Source organism: Callorhinus ursinus, unplaced genomic scaffold (assembly GCF_003265705.2).
Source record: "Callorhinus ursinus isolate GAN/ISIS: 27379988/994484 unplaced genomic scaffold, GSC_fseal_2.0 scaffold18, whole genome shotgun sequence".
Classification (NCBI taxonomy): domain Eukaryota; kingdom Metazoa; phylum Chordata; class Mammalia; order Carnivora; family Otariidae; genus Callorhinus; species Callorhinus ursinus.
The window spans coordinates 3129314-3155118 of record NW_027397080.1 but is presented as its reverse complement, the minus strand read 5'-3'; the positions used below and the strand labels follow the sequence as shown (position 1 = coordinate 3155118).

Below are 25805 nucleotides of genomic sequence, written 5' to 3'. Positions count from 1 at the left end.
CCCAGACCCATACTACTCCTAGCAAACCCCCCAGACGTTTCTCCCACCAGGGCCAGTGATGTGGCTGGACCGGACCTTTTGTTTCTTACTATGATACTTTGGCAAAAAAACATCAGGGAACTTTGGGGAACGTGATTTATTCCAGTGAGGGCCACACTGTGAGGTCATGGGGTGGGGCATGGGGCTTTGCCTTTATGAGGCTGTAAGGGTGGGATGTCTAGGGTTTTGTGGGTTCACTCTTTATTGGCTAATTTAAAGCCTAAGAGTGGGATTGAGAGCGCAGGAAGGGAGAAGTGGGAGCAATCAAGCAGTCATTATCTGAATTATCCAGGGCAAGGGCGCCTGGGTGGCTCAGATGGTTGAGTGTCTGCCTTCGGCTCAGGTCATGATCCCAGGGTCCTGGGATCGAGTCCTGCATCGGGCTTCCTGGTCCTTGGGAACCTGCTTCTCCCTCTGCCTCTCTCTCTGTCTCTCATGAATAAATAAATAAAATCTCTAAAATAAATAAATAAATAAATAATCCAGGGCATTCTGAGAAAGGGACCTCCATGGGTGGGGGCAGTCTCCTTCCTTACCTGGTGGTTTTGCCAGCAGCTGACAATATGTTTATTCAAGATGGATGTCTTTTGAAATGGATGCCTACACATTCAAAAGCTTAGTGTTGGACACTCACACTGCAGGATCTAAGGAAGTAATCAGAGAGATATACAGACATACATGCAAGGATGTTTAGTCTAGTGTTACTCTTCAATAACAACAAAAAAAATGGAGGGGCACCTGGGTGGCTCAGTCATCGGCATCGGCCTTCAGCTCTGGTCGTAGTCCCAAGATCCTGGGACCGAGCCCCGCGTTGGGTTTCCTGCTTGGCGGGAGGCCTGCTTCTCCCTCTCCCACTCCCCCTGCTTGTGTTCCCTCTCTTGCTGTCTCTCTCTCTGTCAAATAAATAAATAAAATCTTAAAAAAATAAATGGAATCCACTGAAATGTTCCCACAGTAGAGGAATGGTATGTCTATATTAAATTCTGGTATATCTATAGAATAAAATATTTTATCTCCATTAAGATAATGTTTTAAAGTAAGAGTGGCATTAGAAAACATGCATGATATTAAAGCAGTCTTCCTACAGCCTGATTCCTGTGCACCCAGGCTAACTAATGTTCATGGTAGTACTGAGAGCTGAAGTGCACAGCCAGCCTTTTGCTCACTCTGCCAGATCTCATTCCGTGTGATTTCTCCAGGGGGAGCCCACTCACTTCGAATACCTGATGTACCCCTTGCACTCGGCATCCATCACCGGTCTAGCTACGTGCATCCGCAAACCCCTCATTGCCACCTGTTCTCTGGATCGATCCGTTCGCATCTGGAATTATGAATCAAAGTAAGGATGAAAGGCTTTGCTACTGTAGTGTGTAAGATTTTGGTTGTTAAATTTGTTCATGAGAATTATTTTAATTAGAGAGTTTTAAAATGTAATTACTTAGAAGCTTTCAGTTGGAAAAGATTTTTTTTTTAAGATTTTATTCATTTATTTGAGAGAGAGAGCACAAGTGGGGAGGAGGGGCAGAGGCAGAGGGAGAAGCAGGCTCCCCACTGAGCAGGGACCCCGAAGTAGGGCTCGATCCCAAGACCCTGGGATCACAATCAGGGCTGAAAGCAGCTGCTCAACCAACTGAGCCATCTGGGCGCCCCGGAAAAGATTTTTTTTTTTTTTTTACATCAAGCCAGGCAACTTACGTGTTTCTCTTCTCTTTTTTGCTCGTGCTTGGCCTAGAAAATTGCTTTGTGTTTCATTAAGTGCTTACCACATGCCAGACACCATGCTGGACTCTAGGGACATAAAGATAACACTGCAGTATCTCACCTTCTCATATAACCTCCTATGTTCTTCCAGTTTTCCCATCCCCTCACTCCCACTAGATGTGTTTTTCACCACATGGAGCTCTCCAGACCACTCATTCCATCTATTTCTCCTTATCACTGCCCCCAGCCACCCTTAACTCCCTAGTGACTTTATCCTTCTGGCATAGATTCCCTGAGAATCCCCAACCCAGTTTGGCCCCACACCAGAATATCTTTGGTCTTTGTATACAGCTGCTGGGCTGCTGAAAAGAAACTGTGATCCTTCTGATTTGGGGATTCTAAATGGAGCTGTGCCTTCAGCATCACTAGACAGCTCATTGATCACTTCCCCTATCTTCCATACTCATTGCTGGACACTCTCCTCAAATAACCAAAGTCCAGAAAAAAGAGGAACCAATCATTTTAAGCAATAAAGTGTCTCAAATGCTATGACAAAAGTATTTGCCAGGTACAGTGGAGGGCTCAAGGGAATTAGTGGGCTGGACTTCTAATTCAGTAATCGATTTCTCTCACAGCACACTGGAGCTATTTAAGGAATACCAGGAAGAGGCATATACAATCAGCCTTCACCCGTCTGGACACTTCATTGTAGTAGGGTTTGCTGACAAACTACGCCTTATGAATCTACTCATTGATGACATACGTTCTTTCAAAGAATATTCTATCAGAGGATGCAGAGAGGTAAGATGCTGGAGATAAAGGTCCAGTTTCTTAGAAAACCAGGGTTGAAATATCAAGAACTAACACGCTCTGGCGAGGTGAGACCAAAGCCTATCTTAGAGAACTTCAGTGGCTTTAAAAGAAAAAGGAAGAAATCCAGTTCTTCTCTCACTTCTTGAGCATATGGCTCCATCTCGTTTTTCTCATGCTCATCAAGATATTTCATTGAACCCCAAACCTTGTGAGATCCCAGGTGTGATTAATCCTCTCTGTGATTGCAGAGGAACAAAAAAGCGTCAAAAAGGAAAGTTATCTCAGACTCAGGGTCCCAGCTGGAAAGGTGAGGTTGGAGACTGAGAGGGGCCAAGGAATATGCACGTTAACAGGGAGGAGCCGGAAGCAGCCCATCACATTTCCCCCTGAGGTGACTGCAGAAACCAAATAGTGACTGAAGGAATTGCTTCCCCACTCTGAAACCTCTACAGAGATGAACGAGTGTTGTGCTCTACCATCTAAGCAGCTTCATGGCCAGTGCACATGGCAGTGGCAGCATCTTGGCCAGTATGAGCTACGGGAATAGCGAAGATGTCAGCCAGTCTTCAGTCCTATCTGCGCCTTCCCCCAATGCCCACTTCCACACCTGTTTTAGCTGGAACTCTTTAGGGAAAGGAGCTCTTGACTGTAACCTCCAGACTGCTCATTTCTTTCTTTCATTCTTGCTGTCTTGTTTTGCTTCTTTATAGTGTTCCTTTAGCAATGGGGGTCACCTGTTTGCTGCAGTCAATGGAAATGTGATTCACATTTTTACCACCACAAGCCTGGAGAACATCTCAAACCTGAAAGGACACACAGGGAAGGTAAGTGAGTGAGCAGTGTCCAGGGAAATGAGGGCCACAGAGTCAAGCATTACACTCACCGAGTGAACCAAAGAGAAACGAGTCCTTTCTTCCTGGAGTTCACTGTTTACGTGGGGAAAAGAGACCATAAAACAAAAGCACAGACTAATTACTAATTGCAGTAAGTGCAGTGAAAGAAAAACACGGGGTGTTATGAGAGTAAATAATGAAAGAGCGTAATTTAGATTGGGGTGTTCACAAAGGCTGGGTCCTAAAGGAGTAGGAAGGAACTAACCAGACGGAGCTGGTGGAGATCGTCATTGCAGGTAAGACTCCAAAGACCCTGGGATGAGAGATTGCATGGCTGTCAGAGGAACGGAAAGCCTGTGGGACTGAAACATAGATATCAGGATGAAACTCAGGAGTGAGCTGAGATTGGTGAGGTTAGCAGGGGCCCAAGTGCATGGAAACTTGCAGGCCTTTTAAAGATAAAAAAGGTAAAGATGGCCTTTATCCTCCTTGTTTCTTGAAACCATTGAAGACTTTCAGGGCAGGAAATAATATGACCAGATTTGCATTTTAGATTACTTTGGCTGCAGAAAGAAGAATGTATTGAAAGGGACAGGGTGGAAATGGTAAAGAGAATATTGTGGATATCTACACCATTTTGGACCACGATGGTGGTGGGACAGATAGGGAAAGATAGGTGGATTCAAAAGATATTTAGGCAGCAAAACCAATAGTTTTTAGACAGAGTGAAGGTGGGGCATGAAGAGAAGGGAGGGGCCAGAGGTTGAAAGACTAAGAAGAAGTCGGCAAAAGAATTTGGAGAGAAAAAGCACGTGAGAAAGAAAGGCATTCTAGGCAGAAGGACCTGTTAAAGATGATGGGAGTATAAAATAGGGTAGTGTGGGATATGCATGGCTGGAACATTGGACACATTCCAGAAGTGGCGGAAGGAGCTGGAGAGGTTGGCTACATCATAGTGTGTATACCATGCCAAGAAATTGGACTGTAGGCGATGAGAAGCAACTGAAAGGATTGAAGAATGTAGTAATGGGATTAGAAAGGTACTTCTCCAGGGGCACCTGGGCAGCTCAGTTGCCTTCAGCTCAGGCCATGATCCCCAGGTCCTGGGATCAAGCCCTGCATCGGGCTCCTTGCTCAGTGGGAGAGCCTGCTTCTCCTTCTCCCTCTGCCACTTTCTCTCTCACTCTCTCAAATAAATAAATAAAATCTTGAAAGAAAGAGAGAGAGAGAGAAAATAAAGAAAGAAAGAAAAAGAAAAAGAAAGAAAGAAAAGAAAAAGAAAGAAAAGAAAGAAAGAAAGGAAGAAAGAAAGAAAGAAAGAAAGAAAGAAAGAAAGAAAGAAAGAAAGAAAGAAAGAAAGAAAGAAAGAAAAAGAAAAAGAAAGAGAAAGAAAGAAAGAAAGAAAGAAAGAAAGAAAGAAAGAAAGAAGAAAGAAAGAAAAGAAAAGAAAGAAAGAAAGAAAGAAAGGGGTACTTTTCCAAACAGTATTGAGGATGCATTAGAGGGGAGGGAAGTTGGAGGGATGGAGACCAGGTAAGAAGTGAGGGTAAAAGATGAGTCAGGAAGTAAACCATGGCTTTAGTAGTAGAAACAGAGAGGAGCATGATATTAAATTCCATTTTGCACATGTTACATTTGACGTGTCAAAAAAGTATGGTACATGAGTGTGGAGATCAGGAAAGAAGGCTGGAAATGAAGATTCAGGGGATTAGGTGGTAGTAGAAGTCAGAGGCATAGATTACATTACCAAGGGCCTGTGTGGAATCTGAGAAGAATCTTGGACAGAAGACAGGTGGTCAACATTTAAGGAACTGGTTAAGAAGAGAAAGCCTGCAAACGAAGGCACAGGAGAACTTGGAATCAAGGAATTGTTTCAGAGAAGCTAAGGAACTCATTCCCAAAAGGATAAAGTAGTCAGTGGCATTAAAGGTCAGAGAGGGGCACCCGGTGGCTCAATTGGTTAAGCATCTGATTCTTGGTTTTGGCTCGGGTCATGATCTCATGGGTTGTGAGATCAAACCCCGCGTTGAACTCCACGTTCAGTGGGGTCTGCTTGAGATTCTCTCCCTCTGCCCCTTTCCCCACTTGTATATGTGCACACACGTGCCCTTTCTCTCTCTAAATAAATAAATAAGTCTTGAAAAATTTAAAAAAATAAAGGTCAGGGGCGTCTGGGTGGCTCGGTAGGTTGAGCATCTGCCTTCGGCTCAGGTCATGATCTCAGGGTCCTGAGATTGAGCGCCGCGTCAGGCTCCCTGCTCAGTGGGGAATCTGCTTCTCCCTCTGCCCTTCCCCCCTGCTCGTGATCTCTCTCTCACTCTCTCTCTCTCTCAAATGAATAAGTAAAATCTTTTTAAAAAATAAATAAATAAAGGTCAGAGAGAAATCCTGTAAAGTCTAAAAACAGACCATTGAGTTTAGCAAGTAACAGGTGCATCAGTGCAGGTGCTGTGAAAACGCAAACATTATTGAGTTGCTGAGCTTTCTGTTTCAGAAGTGCGATTGGTCTTCAAGTGACTATGGAGATGCTGATGAAAGCATACCAGGTGATTCTGATGCTCTTTCTAGAACTATGTGCACCTCCATGGGAGGCCCTCCCTCACCAGTCCAGGAAAGCAGACATTTGTTTTACCACTTTGCAAGTATTTATAACACTGGTCTCTAACCAGGAATATGTGTTGGACTTACATCTGCAATATTAAAAAATACAGATGGAGGATGCAATAAAGTCATGCCTACAGGGACATTTATAACCTTACATACATATATTAGAAATATTAAAAAGATTAAAAAATCAGTGATATAATCATCCACCTCAAGAAATTAGAAAAGGAACAGCAAGTTAAAATCAAAGAAGATAAAAGGAAGGAAATAATAAGGATAAGAGCAAAAGTTAATGAAGTAAAAAACAAACACAATAGATCATCAAAGCCAACACTTGGTTTGGACTTTTTTTTTTTTTTAAATAATCTCTATCCTCAACATGGAGCTTGAACTCACAACCCTGAGATCAAGAGTTGCATGCTCTACCAACTGAGCCGGCCAGGTGACCCCAAAGCTTAATTTTTTGAAAATGAAAATGGACAAGCCCCTGACATGACTGACCAAGGGAGGGAAAAAAAGGAAAGGTAAATAACCAATATGAGGAATGAAAAGGAGATATCACTACAGACCCTATATATAATAAAAAAGATCAAAAGAGGATATTATGAACAACTTTGTGTAAATTGATTGTATAGATGAAACCAACAAATTCCCGGAAAAATTGAATCTGTAAGAGAATCTATAAAGAAAACTCTAGGCTCAGAGCATATCACTAGAGAATTATATCAACTTGTAAGGAAAAAAATGACACTAATCTTGAAGAAACTCTTACAAAGAACAGAAAAAAGAGCAGATACTTCCCTGTATTGTTCTATGAGGCTACCATAATCATGATACCAAAACCTGCCAAAGACATCACAAGAAGGAGAAATGATCAGCCAGTCTTTTTCATGAACATAAAAAAGTTCTAAACAAATTATTATCAAACCAATCTATCAATATATAAAAAGGATAATACAGCATGACCAAGTTGGATTTATTCCAGGAATACAAGATGGTTTTACAATTTGAAATCAATTAGTATACTATACCACACTAACAGAAACATGATTTCTCATCCTTATTATCTCCATAAATGCAGATACAATAAAATTGAAACATTTAATATCCATTCATGATTTTATTTTTTTTAAAGATTTTATTTATTTATTTATTTGTTTGTTTGACAGAGAGAGACACAGTGAGAGAGGGAACACAGGCAGGGTGGTGGGAGAGGGAGAAGCAGGCTTCCTGCAGAACAGGGAGCCTGATGCGGGGCTCGATCCCAGGACCCTGGGACCGTGACCTGAGCCGAAGGCAGATGCTTAATGACTGAGCCACCCAGGTGCCCCTCCATTCATGATTTTAAAAAAACACTTAACAAACAAAAAATAATGGAACTTCTCATTTTATTTATTAAAAATCTTATGCAAGATATTTGAGAAAACCTACAACAAACAGCCCACTTGATCATAAAATTACGAAAGCATTCCTTCTGAGATAGAGAATGAAACATGATGCCTTCTGTTAGCCTTATACTGAGTCCTAACCAATGCAGTAAGGCAAGAAAAGGAAATATGTCTCAGTCCATGAGGCTCCTATAACAAAATGCACAGACTGGGTAGCTCATAAACAACAGAAATTTTCCCTCACAGTTTGGAGGGTGGGCAGCACAAGATCCAGGTGCCAGCGTGGGTAGGTGAGGGCCTTCTTCCTGGTTGCAGATCTCTCATATCCTCACAGGGTGGAAGGGGTGAGCTAGTTCTCTGGGACCTCTTTCATAAAGGCACTAACCCCATTCATGAGGGCTCTACCCTCAATGATCTAATCACCTCCCAAAGGCCCTATACCTCCTAATACCATCATCTTCGGGGGTTAGGATTTCAACATATGAACCATAGGGGAGATGGGATGGGAGGTAAAAGACATAAATATTCAGACCATAGCAAAATAAAAGGCATAAAGATTGGAAAGGAATAAATAAATCATCACAGATAACATGATTGAGTATGTAGGAAACTCAAAGAATTTTCAGATAAACTATTTAAAAATAGTGAATCTAGGAATACTCCTGGAAATAATGTCACTATATTTTTTCGAGTGTATTTTTACATAGTAGGAACAGAGAATGCAATTTAAGTGGTGGAGAGGGAGCTGAGGAGGTGGGTAATGATGTGCCCGACAGGGTTGGAGTCTTGGAAATACCAAAAGGGGTGGCCAGTGGCTCCAGGAGGTTGGTTACTTATGAGGAGATTGAGAAAATAAGCAAATACACTGAAGATAATGGGAGGCAGGTCTCTCACTCCTGGAGAAGGGACTTACAAATATGACAAAGGGGAAAGCCTAGAAAGTTGTTTCTTTGTTTAGTGACCTGCCTGAACTAATTCCGAGAAGTCTTTCTTTCCCCTGCAGTGTGCAGCCTTGATGTCTCTGCTCAGATTTTTGTTCTTTTACTTTCCTTCTGGCTACCTAGGGGCTGCCCCTGGGTTGACCTGAGCCACTTATGAGTCACAGATTGTCCTTAGCCCCCTGAGCCAGGTAGCCTTTCACCCTTTCATGTTGGATTTGCGTGGCTGGGAGGCTGTTGTCACAGTGCATGGAGTTCACATTTTTTGTTCACTTGTTCAGCCAGAGACTGACTAGTAGTTTGGAGGTTCTCCCTCTGACTGTGCCCAAGAGAGTGCAGCCTTAGACATGCATACAGTCTTCCAGGCTGCCAGGAATAAGTGTGATTTTTATCTCTAAGCCTGGCTTCCTGGGAGGTGCCCGTGCACCAGAGGAGATTATTATTCAGTTAGCGTTTGGTCAGATGTTATGTTTAAACCCCCTGTGCCAGTGAGGCTTCTGCCTTGTGTTAAGGGATCCCTGTGCAGCTTAGGAGATGCTTTCAGGTTCTCCTCATATCCTGCTCTGATTGCTCTTGAGCGGGTGTGGCTTAGCACATGCACACAGCCCTCCCGACCCCCAGAGTTGTCTCTGTGACTGTGGAAGGGCTCTTCCTGACCGTCTCTTTCCCTTGTTCTATAAAATTCTTACGCTCTGCTATTTTGCTTATATCATGGACATACCAGCCTTCTCTTAATTGCTCTTCACCAATATCTCCATCATTTAGACAGTGCCCAGAGGGTGGACTTCTTCATGCCGTGTTCCGAATAAAGTCAGTTTTGTGCTTGCTGAAGGGCACGCACCAGGAAAGGACATGCTGCCTCAGTCTAGTGGAACACGTGCGGAGTGCACCTTCCTTTCCCGAAGGAGGGGTGTGTGTGTGTCTGTGTGTGTGCGTGTGTGTGTGTGCGTGTGTGCGTGTGCATGCATATTTTTACTGAGTATGTCTTCATCCCCTGTAGGTTCGTTCAGTTGTGTGGAATGCGGACGACAGCAAACTGATATCTTGCGGCACAGACGGTGCCGTGTATGAATGGAATCTGTCCTCTGGAAAGAGAGAGACAGAGTGCGTGCTGAAGTCCTGCAGCTATAACTGTGTTACTGTCTCCCCTGATGCCAAAATTATCTTTGCGGTGGGATCAGACCAGACCCTCAAGGAGATTGCAGACTCTTCGGTGAGTCGGTCCGGCCCCACCTCCCGGCTGTTGCCGGGGTCTGCAGAAGACAGCCTCCATGTGGACCTCAGGAAGTGTGATGGGAAGAGGGCTCATGAGAACAGGGCCCCTTCTTCTCGGGATAACATCTGGCCCCTCATGCTTTTTGGGTCAGCTCCGTCATTGTTACGCCTGGTATTTCCTGCCCAGCGGCTTGCCTGGCTGGGTTAAACTCTGGGGCCCCTTTCCGCTTCCGTTTTGCTGGCTGGTCCTAAGGCCTCCTCCACCCTCCAGGCCCGGCGGTCAGCAGCATCTCTAAACTGCACGCTTACCCTGGGGTAGAAACAGAACTACAGTTCCCGCTATCATCCCGGCTTGCCACCATATTTGTTTGAAACCCTCAAACTCTGAAATTTAGGAACTACCTCATTGGGCTCCAAAGAGTCGAGGGAGGAGAGAAGAGCCCAGCAAAGACACTTCTTACAAACGTGGCTGTGTCCTTTTCTGCACGCCCAGCGACAGCTGACCTTCGCTGGCTTCTCCAGCTTCTCTTGGGTGCTTGTTACCGTCCCGGCGCTGGCGCCTGGGAAAGCGCACAGATATCACGGCAGCGAGCTGACCTGAGACAGGTTTCCCCATGACTGGGACACAGCTGAGAGGAGGGTTTCTCTCCACTGTGCCCCTGAGTAGCTTAGTTCTAATTCTGTGGTGGCTTTTCCAGGGCTGGACCAGAACAAAGCTCCTCCAGGGCAGGCCCACCCTTTGGCCTCCTGGTATCCCCACTAGCTAGCCCGCAAACATTCAACAAGTGTTTAGTGGGAGGGGGGATGTGCGGTTGGGTGGCTAGATGGGGAGGTGAGTGAGTTAGCAAGTGAAAAATCGAATGAGTTCCCTGCTGGTAAGGTTTTCTTTATGCACGGGACACTGGTAACTGCTGAATAGCTGTAGGACCCACATCCCATTCTGAGTTTGAGATGCACGGTGGCACAGCGGTCAAGAGCAGAGACACTGGGGCCTGACTGCCACGTACTCAGTGGGTGAGTTGAGGCAAATTACTCACTGTCCCTGGGGTTTGGGCAACAGTAACTACCTCAAAGGGTTTTTTGTGAGGATTGAATGAGTTACAACATGTGAAAGCCATAAAATGGTGCTACTTGAAGGCTTCCTTTTATTAGTGTTGCTCCTGACGCCTCGAGCTGTCTGTCCACCAGTCAGGCAGCCAGGAATGACTAATTCGTGCCTTTTCTGTGCTTGGCACTATGCCAGGTGCTGTAAGGAATAGGAAAACATTTTTTTTTCAATAGAGAACTTGCCCCCATGTTGCTCTTAGAGGAGAGGAGGGAATGACGTGGGCACCCCGGGGGTACAGCTCAGCCCCTCACCCTGAACAGAGCTGTCTGTGTCGCAGGTCCTTCGAGAGATTTCAGCATTTGATGTCATCTACACAGCCATTGTCATCTCGCATTCTGGACGCATGATGTTTGTGGGTACCTCGGTGGGGACCATTCGCACAATGAAGTACCCACTGCCTTTGCAGAAAGAATTCAACGAGTACCAGGCCCATGCAGGTCCTATCACCAAGGTAAGAAGGGACCCTCTGCTCGGGGGCCCATGCCCAGAACTAGCCCTTGCTGGGTCCATCTGATCCTGCCCTCCACACACCTTCTTCAACCCTTCAACCCCCCAGTGGCTTTTCTCCCCTTATTCCTCTCTCCCTCTTTATTCATCCAACCACCCATTCAATGACCATTGATTGGCTACTAATATTCTTTATTTAAACTACTCCCAGGAATATATCCTAGGAGAGAATCAGAAATACACCTAAAGATTCTTGTACAAGATTGCTCACCATAATATTATGCATGATAATGGGCCATTTAAGAGATGCTAGAGGCATCCCACCCAGATCTCCCATCCGCTGAGTGCTGTTCGTGGCACACACGTCTCCTCTTCCAAGGAAGTGCCTTGGACTAAAAAGAGTCAAAGCTCAGGAGATGAGCCCCTGCCCCTCCCTGAAGGTACAAAAGGCCTTCCCTCGGGGAATAGCATGAATACACATTTGTAAATTATCCCTCCAACAACTGCAACACCTAAGGCTTTGAAGGATGTCCCAAACTGTACACTGGCTTGCCTGCAGACAATATGCTTATTAAGAAAGGATTTTTCATTACCAACTAGAACATTCCTGTACTGAGCTTGAGTCTTACACTCAAAGTAAATTAAAAAATCCCCCTCTTCTCTTCAAAGCTATGAAGTTTTATGGATAAGGTATTTATTTTTTTGATTACAAAAGCAATGCATGTCTATTTTAGAAATAAAAATCCTCTTGAGGTGCCTGTGTGGCTCAGGTGGTTGGGTGTCGGACTCTTGATGTCGGCTCAGGTCATGACATCAGGGTCATGAGGTCAAGCCCCGTGAGGGGCTCTGTGCTGGGTGGGGAGCCTGCTTGAGATTCTTTCTCTCCTTCTGCCCATCCCCTACCCATTCTCACATGCCCGTGCTCTCTTTCTCTCTCTCTAAAAAAAGAAAACAATAAAAATCCTCTTCATAATATCATCAATATTTTGATGCATTTTCTCTTTTGTGTACATTTTGTGTGCATTTTAAATAAATTGAACTACACTGTATGTACTCTTTTGTAGTCTGCTTTTTTTTTACTTAATGCTATTATAAACATTTTTTTGTATAATTAAATATTCCTCAAAAACATGATGTTAGTAGCTACGCAAATGTCCTATCAAATGATGGACCGTAACTTACTTAATCCTTTTCCTACAACTGGGCATTTAATGATCTTAGGGATTCTAACTAATATGCTGCTCTTCAGAGTCTTGTGGTCGTCTCTGCTTATCCCAAAGGCTGAGTTGCTAGACTGAGATGAAATTCCTCAGTGGAAGAGCATTGCCATTTGTGAGGTTTTTGACACATATCACTGATTGTGAGAAGGCCTTTTTCATTATTGATTCTTTTGCCTTCACTTTTTATTTTGAGATAATTATAGAGTCACAGGAAACTCGAAGAGAGCACAGAGGTCCTGTGTGCCCTTCTCCCAGCTTCCCCCAGTAGGTACATCTGTTGATGTACCTATTGGTGCGATATTGTGGAATGGTATCGTACCAGAAGAACTGATGTTGGTACAATATGTGTGTGTGTGTTTCCATGTCATTTTATCAGGTGCATAGATTCCCGTCACCAGCACTGCAGTCAGGATATATAAGTGCTCCATGGCCACAGAGAGCCCCCTCGTGCTGCCCTAGATAGTGACACCTACCCCCCTCAGCCACCACCCTCCCCAGTCCTGCACAAACACTCATTGGTTCTCCATTTCCATCATTTGTTGTTTTGAGAATTTTATATAAATGGGATCATACACTATGTGACCTTTTGACAGTGGCTTTCCTCGCCCAGCACAATACCCCTGAGCTCCATCTGAGTTATTTCACGTATCAATATTTCATTTTTTCTTACTACTGAGTAGTATTCTATAGCATGGATGCACCATAATTTGTTTAACCATCTACCTGTTGTAGGATAGTTCATTTTTTCCCAGTTTTTGGCTATTACAAATAAAGCTGCTGTGACCCATCATATGCAGGCTTTTATGTGGACCTTCATTTCTCCGGGATAAATGCCTAGGGGAATGATTGCTGGATCATAGGATAAGTTTATGTTTAGTTTTTTAAGAAACTGCTGAGGTGTTTTCCATTCCCACCAGCACTGCATGAAAGATCCAGTTTCCCCACATCATTGCCAGCATTTGGCATTGTCACTATTTTTTACTTTAGCTGTTCTAACAAGTATGTAGTAATATCTCCCCATAGTTTTAATATGCATTTCCCTAGTGGCTAATAATGTTGAACATCTTTTAATGTGCTTTTTGCCATCTGTATATCCCCCTTGGTAAAATGTCTCCATATTTTTTGCCCACCTTCTAGCTGGGTTGTTTGGGTTTTTTACTGCTGAGTTTTGAGAGTTCTTTTTATAATCCAGGTAATAGTTAACTCTTAAGATTCCAAATCCACAGAGGACATAAACACAGTCTTGCTTCCTTTACTCATTAACAGAAGCTTATGAGAGCTCCCTGTCTTATTCTTACCCAGGATCCAGTGTTCCTGCCCGTGAGGGTGTGCCTGCTCAGGGTTGCCCAAATGGAGAGCTCACACATAGCCAGATCAGTTCTGGTCATCCATGGCCTCTGGAAGCTTCCACTCTAAGCTCTTTTTCTCCTCAGATGTTGCTCACCTTTGATGACCAATTCTTGCTGACCGTTGCCGAGGATGGCTGCCTGTTTACCTGGAAGGTCTTTGATAGGGATGGTCGGGGAATCAAGCGAGAGAGGGAAGTGGGCTTTGCCGAAGAGGTGCTTGTTACTAAAACAGACATGGAAGAGAAGGTAAGAACCAGATCGAATGAAGAGGGACGTGGAAGTCCCTTACCAGACTGTGTCCAAACCCCTGGGATCGGCATTCGAGGCCCTGTACCCCTGGCTGCACCCAGTGCCCCGCGCAGACTCCTCTGCTCCCTGCACATTTCTGGCCCACACCACCATGCCACTCTCCTCCCTGTGGCTGGATCTCTTTCCACCCTCACCCCTGCCCACCATCCTGACTCCTACTCTGCTCTATGTTTAGCCTGTGATCTAGCTCTCCTCCTCCCCCTCTTGGAGGGCAGGAACCATGACAAGCTGTTCTCTTGTGTGACCAGCAGTTTCTAGCCCTTGCTAGACACATGGAAGACAGTCAATACATATCTGCAGAATGGAACTGACAAGCTGAATATGCCAGTTGTGTCTGTGAAACTTAATAACTGCTTAGTGGAGCCTTCTTTATTTAAAAAAATGAAGTATTTAGAAAACATCCCTGAAACCCAGTCTTCTTAATAATAAAACAATAAAAGTAATGATAACCAGCATTTTTTTTTTAGATTTTCCATGAACCAGGCACTGTACTAATTATAAGTATTTTCTTGTTTAAATGTGACATCATCTCTATGAAAAAGATACTTTTATTCTCCCCATGTTTCAAGAGGTGACTTTGGAGAAGTTAAGTGACATGTCTTAAGACTAGAGTTCTGCTCTAGATTCAATCTAGAGCCTACTCTCTTAATCACCACTCCAAAGGGCCCTCCCTCCTATGAATGTATCAAACACTCTGGGAAGATGTGTTTTGAGAGTTTTGAGTGGACAGCTAGCTCTGCACCACGCTCCCTAAGGGAGACACCGAAGGGGTGGGAAAGTCACAAGGCTTACAGAGAATGGCAGAGCTACGCATTCATTGCTGTTTATCCAGAATCTCGAGTGCGTTTATTGAATACCTGTGTTTGCTAGGTACTGGGGAGGCATGTGTAAAAAGACAGGCCTGGGCCTGTGATCAGGAAACTCATAGTCAAGTAGAGATGAGTAAAACCATCAGAACAGCCATGCAAAAATGGCCCCAAAGCAGGATGATAAGACCCAGGCATTTCCAGAGATCCCTGCTAGAGCCCCATGGAACTTTCTACAGGAAAGGCAAAGTGGGAGGAAAGGGTGAGGGAGAGCCTATGAGAGTCAGGGTCTGACCGACGGCAGGCAGGCACGTATGTCTCCTCCTCTTCCTTCTTCTCTCTGTTTTCTCCCCCATTCCTCCCAGAGGGTAGGGGAAGAGAGCAACTGGGAGACTTCAGGATGTGCCAAAGGCCTGAGGTGTCTGGGCTGACTCCCAACCCAGCCCCCAGCTTGGCCTAGCAGAACTGCTGCCAAGCTGGAAGTGACTAGCATATGTTCTGCTCATTTCCTGGAGCCCCTTCTCTCTCTACATCTGTGAGACCACGCTCTTATTCCCTGTGAGCCTCTCTGTCCTTCCCAGCTCCCTCCCAGCTCTCTCTCACCTTTCCGGGGGCTCCTGGGTGCCTCGGTCAGTTAAGTGTCCAACCCTTGATTTCGGCTCAGCTCATGATCTCAGTGTTGTGAGACTGAGCCCCATGCCGGGCTCTACACTCAGTGGGAGTCTGCTTGGATGTTCTCTCCCTCTGCCCCTCCCTGTCTCCCACACTTGCGTGTGCTTGCTCTCTCTCTCTCTCTCTCTCTCTCTCTCTCTCTCAAATAAATAAATCTTTTAAAAAATTTTTTTAAATTAAAAATAAAAGTCACATTTTCCAGAATTCCCGGCTTTCTTTTTCTCTTATTCTATGATTTTCTATGGGACTAACTCTCAGGACATGATTTACCTACTCATTCAGTCATTCATTCATTCATCCATCCATCCAACTAGTACTCACAGAGGGGTCTGTTACGAACCAGATACCGTACTAAGGTCTGGGATGACAGAAGCTTATGAGAGCTCCCTGTCTTATGCTTACCCAGGATCCAGTCTTCCTGCCCGTGAGGGTGTGCCTGCTCAGGGTTGCCTGAATGGAGACCTCGCACATAGCCAGATCAGTTCTGGTCATCCATGGCCTCTGAGAGCTTCCTCTCTAAGCTCTTTCACAGAAGTGAAAGATATGCAGGGGCCTTTAGCTTGTAGCCGGGGAGGAGGCACGGATAAAATTAAAAAGGGAAATTAAGTGTGTTACAGGTGTTATGAAGGAACGATGCTCTGGGGTCACAGGGGAAGGGACACTGACCCAGGCCAGGTGGTGCCAGAGGAATTGAGCCTTGGATGGAGCCTTCAGGAACAGATGGAAAAGGGTCTTCCACACCAAGGAATGAGTGTGCAGAAGGACGAGAAAGGTGCTCTGGGGAAGACGCTCCTGGCTAGGTGGGGCCGGAGAAGAGAGGGTAGGTGGAGCTGGGGCTGGGGGGGGGGATTGTGAGGGCCTTTTACACCATGTTTTGGTCTTTGGACATTGTTCCTAAGGACCTGCTGAGAGATCTAAGTTAGGGAATGACTTGATGAGATTTGCATCATAGAAAGCCGCCTCTGCAGCCAGGCGGAGAACAGACTGAGGGAGGGAGGAAGGATGATGAGCAGGTGCCCGACACCAGCACTCCCATCAATAAAGGTATTCCACCAGTCCACGGAAGACCCCAGGGTGACCTCCTCATCTGATAAACATTCATTTAGTGCTATGTTGCTGGTTCTGCCCTAGGCACCCAGGATAAAGCAGTGACGCAAGATAGGCCAAGTGCAACCTGCAGGGAGCGCTCTTCTGAGGAGATGGTCTTCATCCACGGCCCTGTCCCCTTCACCCCACACCCAGTCAGGCACCACGTTCCCTAAAATCTTGCTCTTGAATCTCTCCATTCCACTCTCCTCCCCCAACCCCCACCTGGACTGTGCAATACCCCCCCCACACACACACACCTAATCCCTCTGCCTTAGGGCTTGAATCTAGCCTGAGCTGCACACTGACACCAGAGAGGCCTTTCTGAGACCAAATCAGTTTAATCAGGTTGGACAGGACCTTCAGAGGCCCTGTAGGAGAAAATCCTAATTTCTTATCATGGCTGGCAAGGACCTGGATGGCCTGACCCGGTCCAGGCCTCCCACCCATACCACATCACACGCAGCGCCCTGACCAAACATCCCCTCGCTCATCCCCACCTTTGCCCTTGCAGCTTGTGTTCATCCCTCATCTCAGTCTCCCCTCTGTGCCAGGCCTGCACTTGTCCGCTGGCTGGGAATGGGGAAATGTGCATATAACGCACTGTCCGTGGCGGTGGGCGGGGGGGGAGATGGGCCAAAAGAGATGAGATAGGGATACACAGCGGGGGGTGAGGGGTGATCGTGCATAAGCGAGAGGAAAACACCTGTGTTCCCCCCTCCTCTGTCATCAGCATTAGCTTTTTCAGGAAATGAAGGGTGTGTGTCTCACGGTATTTTTAAAAAACGTTGGCATCAGTGAACACAACAGATTGAAAGAAGAAGTCACTAGACACAGGAGCCAGCAAGGCAGGAAGAGTTAAGACCCAAATTAAAGTAATGATAGTGAGACCAGAAGAGGCGTGACAGATGCTGAGAGGGACACACTGACAGTCTTGGGGAACCACCTGGCTCTGGGCGCCTCTCACAACTTGTAATGATGTTATTTGGCTCCCTCTGTAGTAAGTTCCATGGGGCAGGCATCATGGTTCAACACATGTTCTCCAAGTACCTGGTGTGTGTTAGGCACGCTTCTGTATATCAGTATGCAAAGCCAACAAAGATCTCAGCCTTCCTCGAGCTTGAATCCTAATGGGGGAAGGAGACAAAAGGCAACAAACAAAATCATACATAAATTGTATTGGAAAGTGCCTAGATCTAAGAAAATAGTAAAAAGTAGAGCAGAGTGAGCAGGGTCATGAGTGCTGGGAATGGGAAGGGAAGGGTCGCAGGATTAACTAATTTGGCCCGAGTAGACTTCACTGAGCAGGTGGCATTTACGCATATTCGAAGATGACTAGCGTCATGCCTGGCGCGCAGCGGGGCTTACCGAATGGACGTTGTGAGGGCGGAGGAAGAAGCTCATATGTCTCCTGGTTTTTAGTCAGGGTGCCATGTGGGGAAGAGATGACAAGTTCTAGTGGAGACACATGAGTTTGAGGCTGGGCGGAGCCACAGATCTCAGAGAGCTCAAGGCCACCAGTTCAAATATTCTAATTCACCCACACTGTGAATGTTCTTGATTCTGGTGTCCTTCTCCCAAAGGCTCAGATTATGTTGGAGCTAAAGACTCGTGTGGAAGAATTAAAAATGGAAAATGAGTATCAGCTTCGACTGAAGGACATGAACTACTCTGAGAAGATTAAGGAGCTAACGGATAAGTTCCTCCAGGAAATGGAGTCCCTGAAAACAAAAAACCAGGTCTGTTTGAGAGACTCAGTCAACACCCACAAATAACAAGACGTTTTCAATTTACTCAAGATGGAACTGGCGTACACTATCCAAGCTACGCTCAAACAATGAACCATATGATAATGTGTGATTTTTCAGCACAGTTGATAACATCGGAAATGCTTACAGCAAAGTGCCAGGTGGAACAAAGCAGAATATAAAACTCTCTATAGTGAACGGTGTTAACCAAGTAAAATAAATACACATAGATCGGTTCGTAAGAAAATAGCTAGCACTGTGATTACCTCTGGAAGTTGGAATTTTGGATCATTGTAATTTTGTTCTTTATACTTTTCTGTATTTTGCAAATTCTCTACAATGAGACCACATTATCTTTATGATCAAGAGAAACTTACTTAAAAAGAGAATCAAAAGGTCACAAGAAAAACAAAGGATAGAAAAAGAGCTACCAGAATTTCAGGATCGTCGGTAGATTAAATAAAATTAGTCTAAATGGTCCTCCTGTAGTTAGATTTGATCCAGAACTCACCCAGAATAGTTCCTTATTCTCCACATATCTGTCTTGCCCTTCATCCAAAACCCCCAATTTTTGGCTCTGAGGGTATTTGTTTTTTATGTTATCTTCACAGGTCAGAGAGTTTGACTAAAAGAAAAAAAGTCCCTGGCTGTTAGTTTTATTACCTTTAGTCAGCAAACATTGCTGTGGGGCCCTCCATAAGCTAAACACAAAGTTATTCCTGGGGGTGGCCCCTCTGCCTGCAAGGAGCTTTCCTGCTCGATTAAAGAGAACACTCCTTAGAAGCTGACACATTAGCACATCCAAGAATTTAGTTGACAGCAACATGCAGACAACAGAGAATCCAAATGAATCTTTACTTTCTTCCACCCCAGAATCCATCTGCTACATGTCCAAAACTGAACTCATCATTGACAAGACCCATTTAGTAGAAAGGATATAAATAGAGAAAGTCTAGAACTTTCAGAGCAGAATATAATGTAAATAAAAAGTGATAGCTTGCTTGTTGCTCATGGAACAATGCTTGGTGCAGAATAAGGGCTTGAGAAATATTTGTGAGTGAAGGAGGATGTCACTTACAAAATGTGTTCTTGCCCTAGGGCAGCTTTCAGCAGATGTGTGGGAATGGGAACAGTCCATTCTGTGTTTTAGGTTTTAAGAACAGAGAAAGAAAAGCAGGATGTGTCCCATCGGGAACGCATTGAGGACCTGCTAGACAAACAGAGCCAAGAACTGCAGGACCTGGGTGAGTACCCAGGTAGAGGCCACAGGGTTGGGTGGGAGCAAAAGTCTGAGAGTCCCCCGGACCTCACAGAAGTCCCAGGTAATCTGGCTTTCTCTGTCCACAGGCTACATTTATGCCCTGGATCTCATTGTGGTTTTTACTCCTGTGTATTTGCTCATTCGTTAAACACGTACTAAACACTTACTGCATGCCAACAGGAGGTACAGAAGAGGGCGGGTCTGGAGCCTGATAGGCTGTCATGGGTCCCAGACTCACCAACCACATCAGGTGCTCTGGGGAGTACCTAACCTCACTGAGCCTCAGTTGACTCTTCTGTAAAACAGGGCTGCTGATAACTATGTTGCATATTCAAGACATTCTTCTTGGCCCCGAACCCCCAAACATCCCTCTGCCCTTTCCTGGAAACCTTCTGCCTAGCTGACACTGTGGGGGCATCTGGCTGCCTGATGAGCTGATGGGGTGCGGGCAGGTGAGGAAGCTGGGCAGGCATTTGCCTCACGGCTTTGGAGGTACCTGCCCTAGCTGCTGCTGGCAGCGAGTGGGAGAGCTCAAAGGCTCCGGGGTGGCCCTGAGGTCGCTGCTCCTGTCCCATATGAAATAACCATCCTTGCTTCTCTCCAGAATGTTGCAACAACCAAAAGTTGCTTCTAGAATATGAGAAGTACCAGGAATTGCAGCTCAAGTCCCAGAGGATGCAGGAAGAGTATGAAAAACAGCTTCGGGATAACGATGAGACCAAGAGTCAGGCCCTGGAGGAGCTGACTGAGTTTTACGAGGCCAAGCTGCAGGAAAAAACCACCCTTCTGGAAGAGGTACTCAACCAGAAGCTGACCTGCCACCTCCCTTTCACGGTGCATCCTGCAGGCCTGGCCTGTGACCAGCCCGGAGAGCTGTGGGAAAGCCGGCCTCACTTTTGCCTTCCATCCCCTCCTTTCAGCATGCATGCATTTGGCCTTGGCGTCTGCTCGTTACCATTTCTTTCCCTCCGGACCAGGGAACCCAGTGAGCTGGGAGGTGCTCAGCTTTAGGGACTGAAATTCTGTGGACGGGCTACGTTCATATCTGCTGTTCTATCCTAATTGTACCTTCAAGCCTTACGGACTGGGGAGACCTTTTTAGGAGAAGTGGGTAGGACCTAGGGAGGAACCAAGGCCATGAACGATGGGGCAGGTGGTTGCCTGAAACCCTTTAGCCACTTTTTGTGTCTTACAAGATGAAAGCATTCCTTCACTGATTTAACAAACCCAGATGGTATCTTACTGGTTTACCAGCTTGAGTGTTGGGTGACCACGAGAAATAACGAGCGGGGGCCCGGTTTTCAGTCGTGTGAGGGAGGTGGTCACACAGATGGATCCTTGGAGAGATACGCACAGGATAGCCAGGGGACGCAGACCGCCCGGAGGGGGCAGGGCCGGCTTGCAGGAGCCAAGGAGGCCCAGGAAGAGCTGAAGCCGGAATGAACAGGAGATGGGGGCAAGTGCAGAAGGGAAGGGCACGCAGGCAGAGCCGCGTCAGAGAACGTTCAAGCAGTTTGGGTTGCCAAAATATCTAGTTTCCCAAGATGAAGAGAAAACTGAGAAGAGCCAGATGGCCGTCTTTTCCACGTGAAATTGCAGCAGATGGCACACTGTAAGTGAGGGGCAGGAGAGCCAGGGAGCTGTGGAAGGGGTTTTGGAGGGAAGGAGGCAGGGGGCGACAGAGAAGAGGACTGGCAGGTGCGTAGCTGAGCGCGCAGCCGAGGTTGTATATCTGATTTCTGGTGGCCTTCGTCCCCCCGGGCCGCGTGCTTTCCCACAGCAGGGCTCGGCAAGCAGGAAGGCGAGTGAGGAAGACGTGGAGCAGCCCTGCTGCCTGGCTGGGGTTTTACTGAGCAGTGCCACAGACAGACACTGATCGTCTGGTGAGCAGCCAGCAGGTCCGGGCCAGAGAGCGGTAGAGAACTGAGAGCCTGGAAGACAGTGGGGGAATCGGGACAGGGCCGGGGGACGTGGTGAGCCGGAGAGCTGTGCCAGATGCCTGGGGTCCAACAGGGAGATCACCAGTGCTGGGGGGCAGGGCCTGCATTTTCAGGCTTTAGATGTGGCCCCATTCCAGGGCTGGACCTGAGCATGGGTGGCTGAGGCCATAGTGAGACGGGGCTCAAAGCACCCTGGGACATTACAGGACCCTCTGTCACCTCCCCCAGTTACAGCAGGAGGACTGAGTCGGCACCCAGAAGTCTTCAGTGAGCTGGGAAGGGAGCAGGCAGTGGGGGATAAAGGAGGTGAGAGGTGGAGGGTGGAGGGCTCCTCACAGCTTGAGCCTCTGACAGAGCAGGCTGAGCTCTGACCGCCACACTGGGAATGTTCCCTGCCCCGGCGCTGCCCGGCTCTGCTGGCCTCCCAGCCCTGGTCTCAGGGCCCTGCCTGCCTCCCAGCCCTGGTCCCCACTGCTGCCCATCCAGCTCCCTCCCATCCAACCACGTGGAGTAGCCAAGTTCCCCACACCACCTCTGAGCCTCTGCTCTGGGTGATTCCTGGCCGCTGGTCCTCCGCCTTACAGACTCAGGACGAGAGCCAACTCCTGGAGGGATTCTTCACTGCCTGTCTCCCCTCCCACGGGGCTAAGCAGCCTTCCTCTGTGTCCTCAGGGCCCCCAGACTCCTTGCTCTTACACGGGCTATACAGTAGCATCCTGCCTTTACTTCCCCCCCGCCCGGGGAGTTTCTCAAGGGCAGGGACTGTGTCTCACCCATCAGTGATTTTCAAACCCTGCAAGGGATGGGGGTGTGTCCTAGATGTTCCAGAAATGTTTGTCCACTTCCAGTAAACTGATCTGAGTTTCGCCTTTGGGGGCTTGGGGATTGGGCGGGGCGGATGAATCTGCCCTGAGAGGAGAGAGGCTGGCCTTCTTCCCAGGACCTCTACAGTGATTACAACCCGTTTCTTCTTTTGAGTCAAAGATTTCAACTCAGAACTTCCCTAGGGAGCTCCCACCTGGCAGGCCTCCTCGCCCACTTGGCTGGCCTACTTTCCTTTTTAGCCACATCTACCAGAGCCAGAGCGGTGGCTGACGGGCGACTCTGGGCTGCAGACAGAGCACACGGCCCCAGGCTTCTGTCTAGCAAGGGTCTGGGGACCCATGTTGGGGAAAGAGAGCAGCCTTCCTTGGGAGCCCAGTTTTAAAACCATCTTGTCTCTCTGAGCCCCCGAAGCACTCACTCCAGGAATGGTACAGCTCGCAAGCATGCCAGAGTCAGTGGGAGGGGAAAACAGTGGACTCTGACTTAATCTATAACTTGCACCACTTGGGGGCAAAGAGGAGGCACGCCCGAGTCACCTCTCAGACACTGCCAGGCAGGCGGAGTTAGTTTTCCCAGCATCCGGGCTCCAGGCTTTCACTGTCTATGTACCAGCTGCTGGGCAGGGGGTCCCCAGAGGTGAGCAGAGGGATGTGACCCCGCCATCGAGGAGCTTCCATGCCAGTGGAGGGTCCTGTCAAACAGACATCAGTAACATAAAGTGCTGGGGGACGTGCAGGGGACTGGATTAAGGAGCAGGAGGGCAGAGTTCAAGATGCCCTTGTTCAGGTAGCAATTGAGTACCTACTGTGCGCCCGGGCAGGTTGTAGTCTGGGAACGCAGTGGTGGGCATGAGAGACTGGGTTTCTGCCCTCAAGGAACTCCTATCTAATGGGAAAGGCAATCAAGTAGTTCCGCAAATATAAAGTGACGACTGTCCCAAGTTCAGTGAGGGAAAGCTAGAGGAAGCGTGGGTGTCGGGGTGAAGACCAGTGGTGGAGCAGGTATGAGGATGTCGGGAAGGTGGTGGTTGAAGTGATGGAGCCTGCGGCCTCAGCCCGCAGGGAGAGAAGGGAAGACAGAGGACAGACAGGAGGACAGTGGAAGGCCTGGGGGCCCGTGGTCTTGGTTCCCGTGTCTGTAATAACACTTGCCCTCCCATTCCACACAATAGGCCCCATGTGCACCTCTCCTCCCGGGCCTGGGCAGCACGAAAGTGTCATGTGTCCCTTCTCCCTTCTCTGAGCCAGGCACAGGAAGATGTCAGGCAGCAGCTGCGGGAGTTCGAAGAGACCAAGAAACAGATTGAAGAGGATGAAGACCGAGAAATCCAAGATATCAAAACCAAGTACGAGAAAAAGCTTCGGGATGAGAAGGAATCAAACCTGCGGCTCAAAGGAGAAACAGGCATCATGAGGAAAAAGGTATGGCGCCGTCCTGGACCGGCCTGGGCTCAGGCAAGGGCTCCATGGCCCAGAACACCTCCACCCTGCCAGGCAGGCACACCCTTCCCACCCCTCCTCGGGGCTCTCCCTTCTCTGTCCTTTTCACTGGGTTAACAGCATTCACCCTGACACTGATGGACGCCCCTGGCTTTCATTTACGGGCAAGTAGGATTTAGTCAGTTTTCAGAGTTAAACCTCTGGTAGAGGGGCGCCTGGGTGGCTTAGTCATTAAGCATCTGCCTTCAGCTCAGGTCATGATCCCAGGGTCCTGGGATCGAGCCCCGCATTGGGGCTCCCTGCTCCGCGGGAGGCCTGCTCCTCCCTCTCCCACTCCCCCTGCTTGTGTTCCCTCTCTCGCTGTGTCTCTCTGTGTCAAATAAATAAAATCTTAAAAAACAAACAAACAAAAAAAAAACCTCCGGTAGAAATGGAGATGAGGCCTTCTGGAGGTTAGGTCAAGTCCTAGAGGTGTCCTTAGGCTCTTGGTGCAGGGAGCTCCGGGTGGGAGAAGGACTAAGGCATAGGGTGCTTAGTTTACGAGGCGGGGCAAAGAGTTCACAGATCCTTGTAGAATTGCCAGTTTCCGCAAAACGTTTAGCCTTAGAGAAGCCAACTTCAAAGCAAACTCATGTTCCTTACCGTTAGAAATCACACTGCTTATCAATCAGGGACAATGTCGTCTTCCGTTCTTAGACATGGCCACGGTGGCTCATCCATTACAATATCTATGACCTTGAAGGGGCACGGATCCCCACCTTTCAGGGTTGGTGTGGTCATGGAAAACTCTGAGTCCACCTGGGGAGTTGGTCTCTGACCTTCTTGCCGTGGACAGTCCATCCTCACAGAGGGGAATCGGACTGGATCTTCCCAGGCAGGATGATACATCACTCATGTGGCCTAGGAAATCCCCAGACCTGTCCCAAATAAAAAATTCACTCCTCAAAGCCCAGAAATGTTGAGTGTGAGGTGTGTTTTTCAGCCCACGAGGGTGGAGAGTCCGGGTCACAGGTTGGTGATGGGGAGTCTGTAAGCATACAGGCATTTGGGAGGCAGAGAGGGGGTGAAAAGACTCTGTTGTCTCTGTGGCTGCACTTGTATCCGCAGTTCAGCAGTCTGCAGAAGGAGATCGAAGAGCGAACCAATGACATTGAGAGCCTGAAGGGGGAGCAGGTGAAGCTGCAAGGAGTCATTAAGTCCCTGGAGAAGGACATCCTGGGCCTCAAGCGGGAAATCCAGGAAAGAGACGAGACGATTCAAGACAAGGTGAAGGCTCGTCTCTGTCCTCCCTCAACCACCACCTAGTTGGACCCGGGGGGGTGAGGACAAAGCTCAGGAGAGAGGGCCCCTGGATGCTTGGAACACATTCGCGGAACCCGATGGGGGATGGATGGTCTGCGAGGTACCTGCTGTGCACTTGGTACTGGGCTGATTGCTGCAAACACACCACACTCGGTTCTCCCAGCGACCCCAGGGGCCACGAGGGCCCCAGCTGTAGAGCTCAGGAAACTGAGTTCCAGGTGGTTTGGTATCTTGCCCAAGATCATATAGTCTACAGGCAGCGGACTTGGGCTAAGAACCCAAGTCAGCCAACTGCAGGGCCCGTGCTCTCTACTGCTCCAGGCATCCTCGAGTGACTGCGCCCATGGACGGGGGGCAGCCCACCCACCTCCTTGCCCCTCCCTGGGGTTGGCCTACAACTGCTGGGTGCTCCAGAAAGCTGGTATCCCTTTTCAGGATGCGTTTCTTACAAAAACACTTAGAAAACAGACACATCACATTTTGTGAGGCTTACCAAAATTTTGGATCCTTCTAAGCAAATCCAGGCTGTGTGCCCTCCTGCCCATCCCCTCACCACTCCCGCCTCAGGCAGGCAGAATTGTCCAGTGGTTGAGATCATGGGCTTCAACTCTGGTTAATTGGGTTCCAGCACAGGTCTGCTATTTATTGGCCACAGGACATTGTGCAACTTCTCTGAGCCTCGTTTTCTCACCTGTGAAGTGGGGTCCTTCGGGGGGTCTGCTAAGGGGAATGCGATTGTGCCTGCATGAAATTTCACATGTG

At 47.7% G+C, this 25805-nt stretch overlaps 1 protein-coding gene across 5 annotated transcripts in view; it reads left to right on the top strand.

The window, feature by feature from the left end:
* CFAP57 (cilia and flagella associated protein 57) overlaps nucleotides 1-25805 on the top strand; it is a 69639-nt gene that overhangs the window by 18292 nt on the left and 25542 nt on the right. For all 5 annotated transcript variants that reach the window (XM_073902771.1, XM_073902773.1, XM_025856896.2 and 2 more), the window contains exons 7-17: nucleotides 1239-1378; nucleotides 2376-2541; nucleotides 3264-3377; nucleotides 9317-9529; nucleotides 10917-11090; nucleotides 13740-13901; nucleotides 18112-18267; nucleotides 19427-19520; nucleotides 20142-20332; nucleotides 23550-23723; nucleotides 24849-25007. In XM_073902771.1, the coding sequence (XP_073758872.1) occupies nucleotides 1239-1378; nucleotides 2376-2541; nucleotides 3264-3377; nucleotides 9317-9529; nucleotides 10917-11090; nucleotides 13740-13901; nucleotides 18112-18267; nucleotides 19427-19520; nucleotides 20142-20332; nucleotides 23550-23723; nucleotides 24849-25007 (1743 nt within the window). The remainder of the gene's footprint in view (nucleotides 1-1238; nucleotides 1379-2375; nucleotides 2542-3263; nucleotides 3378-9316; nucleotides 9530-10916; nucleotides 11091-13739; nucleotides 13902-18111; nucleotides 18268-19426; nucleotides 19521-20141; nucleotides 20333-23549; nucleotides 23724-24848; nucleotides 25008-25805) is intronic.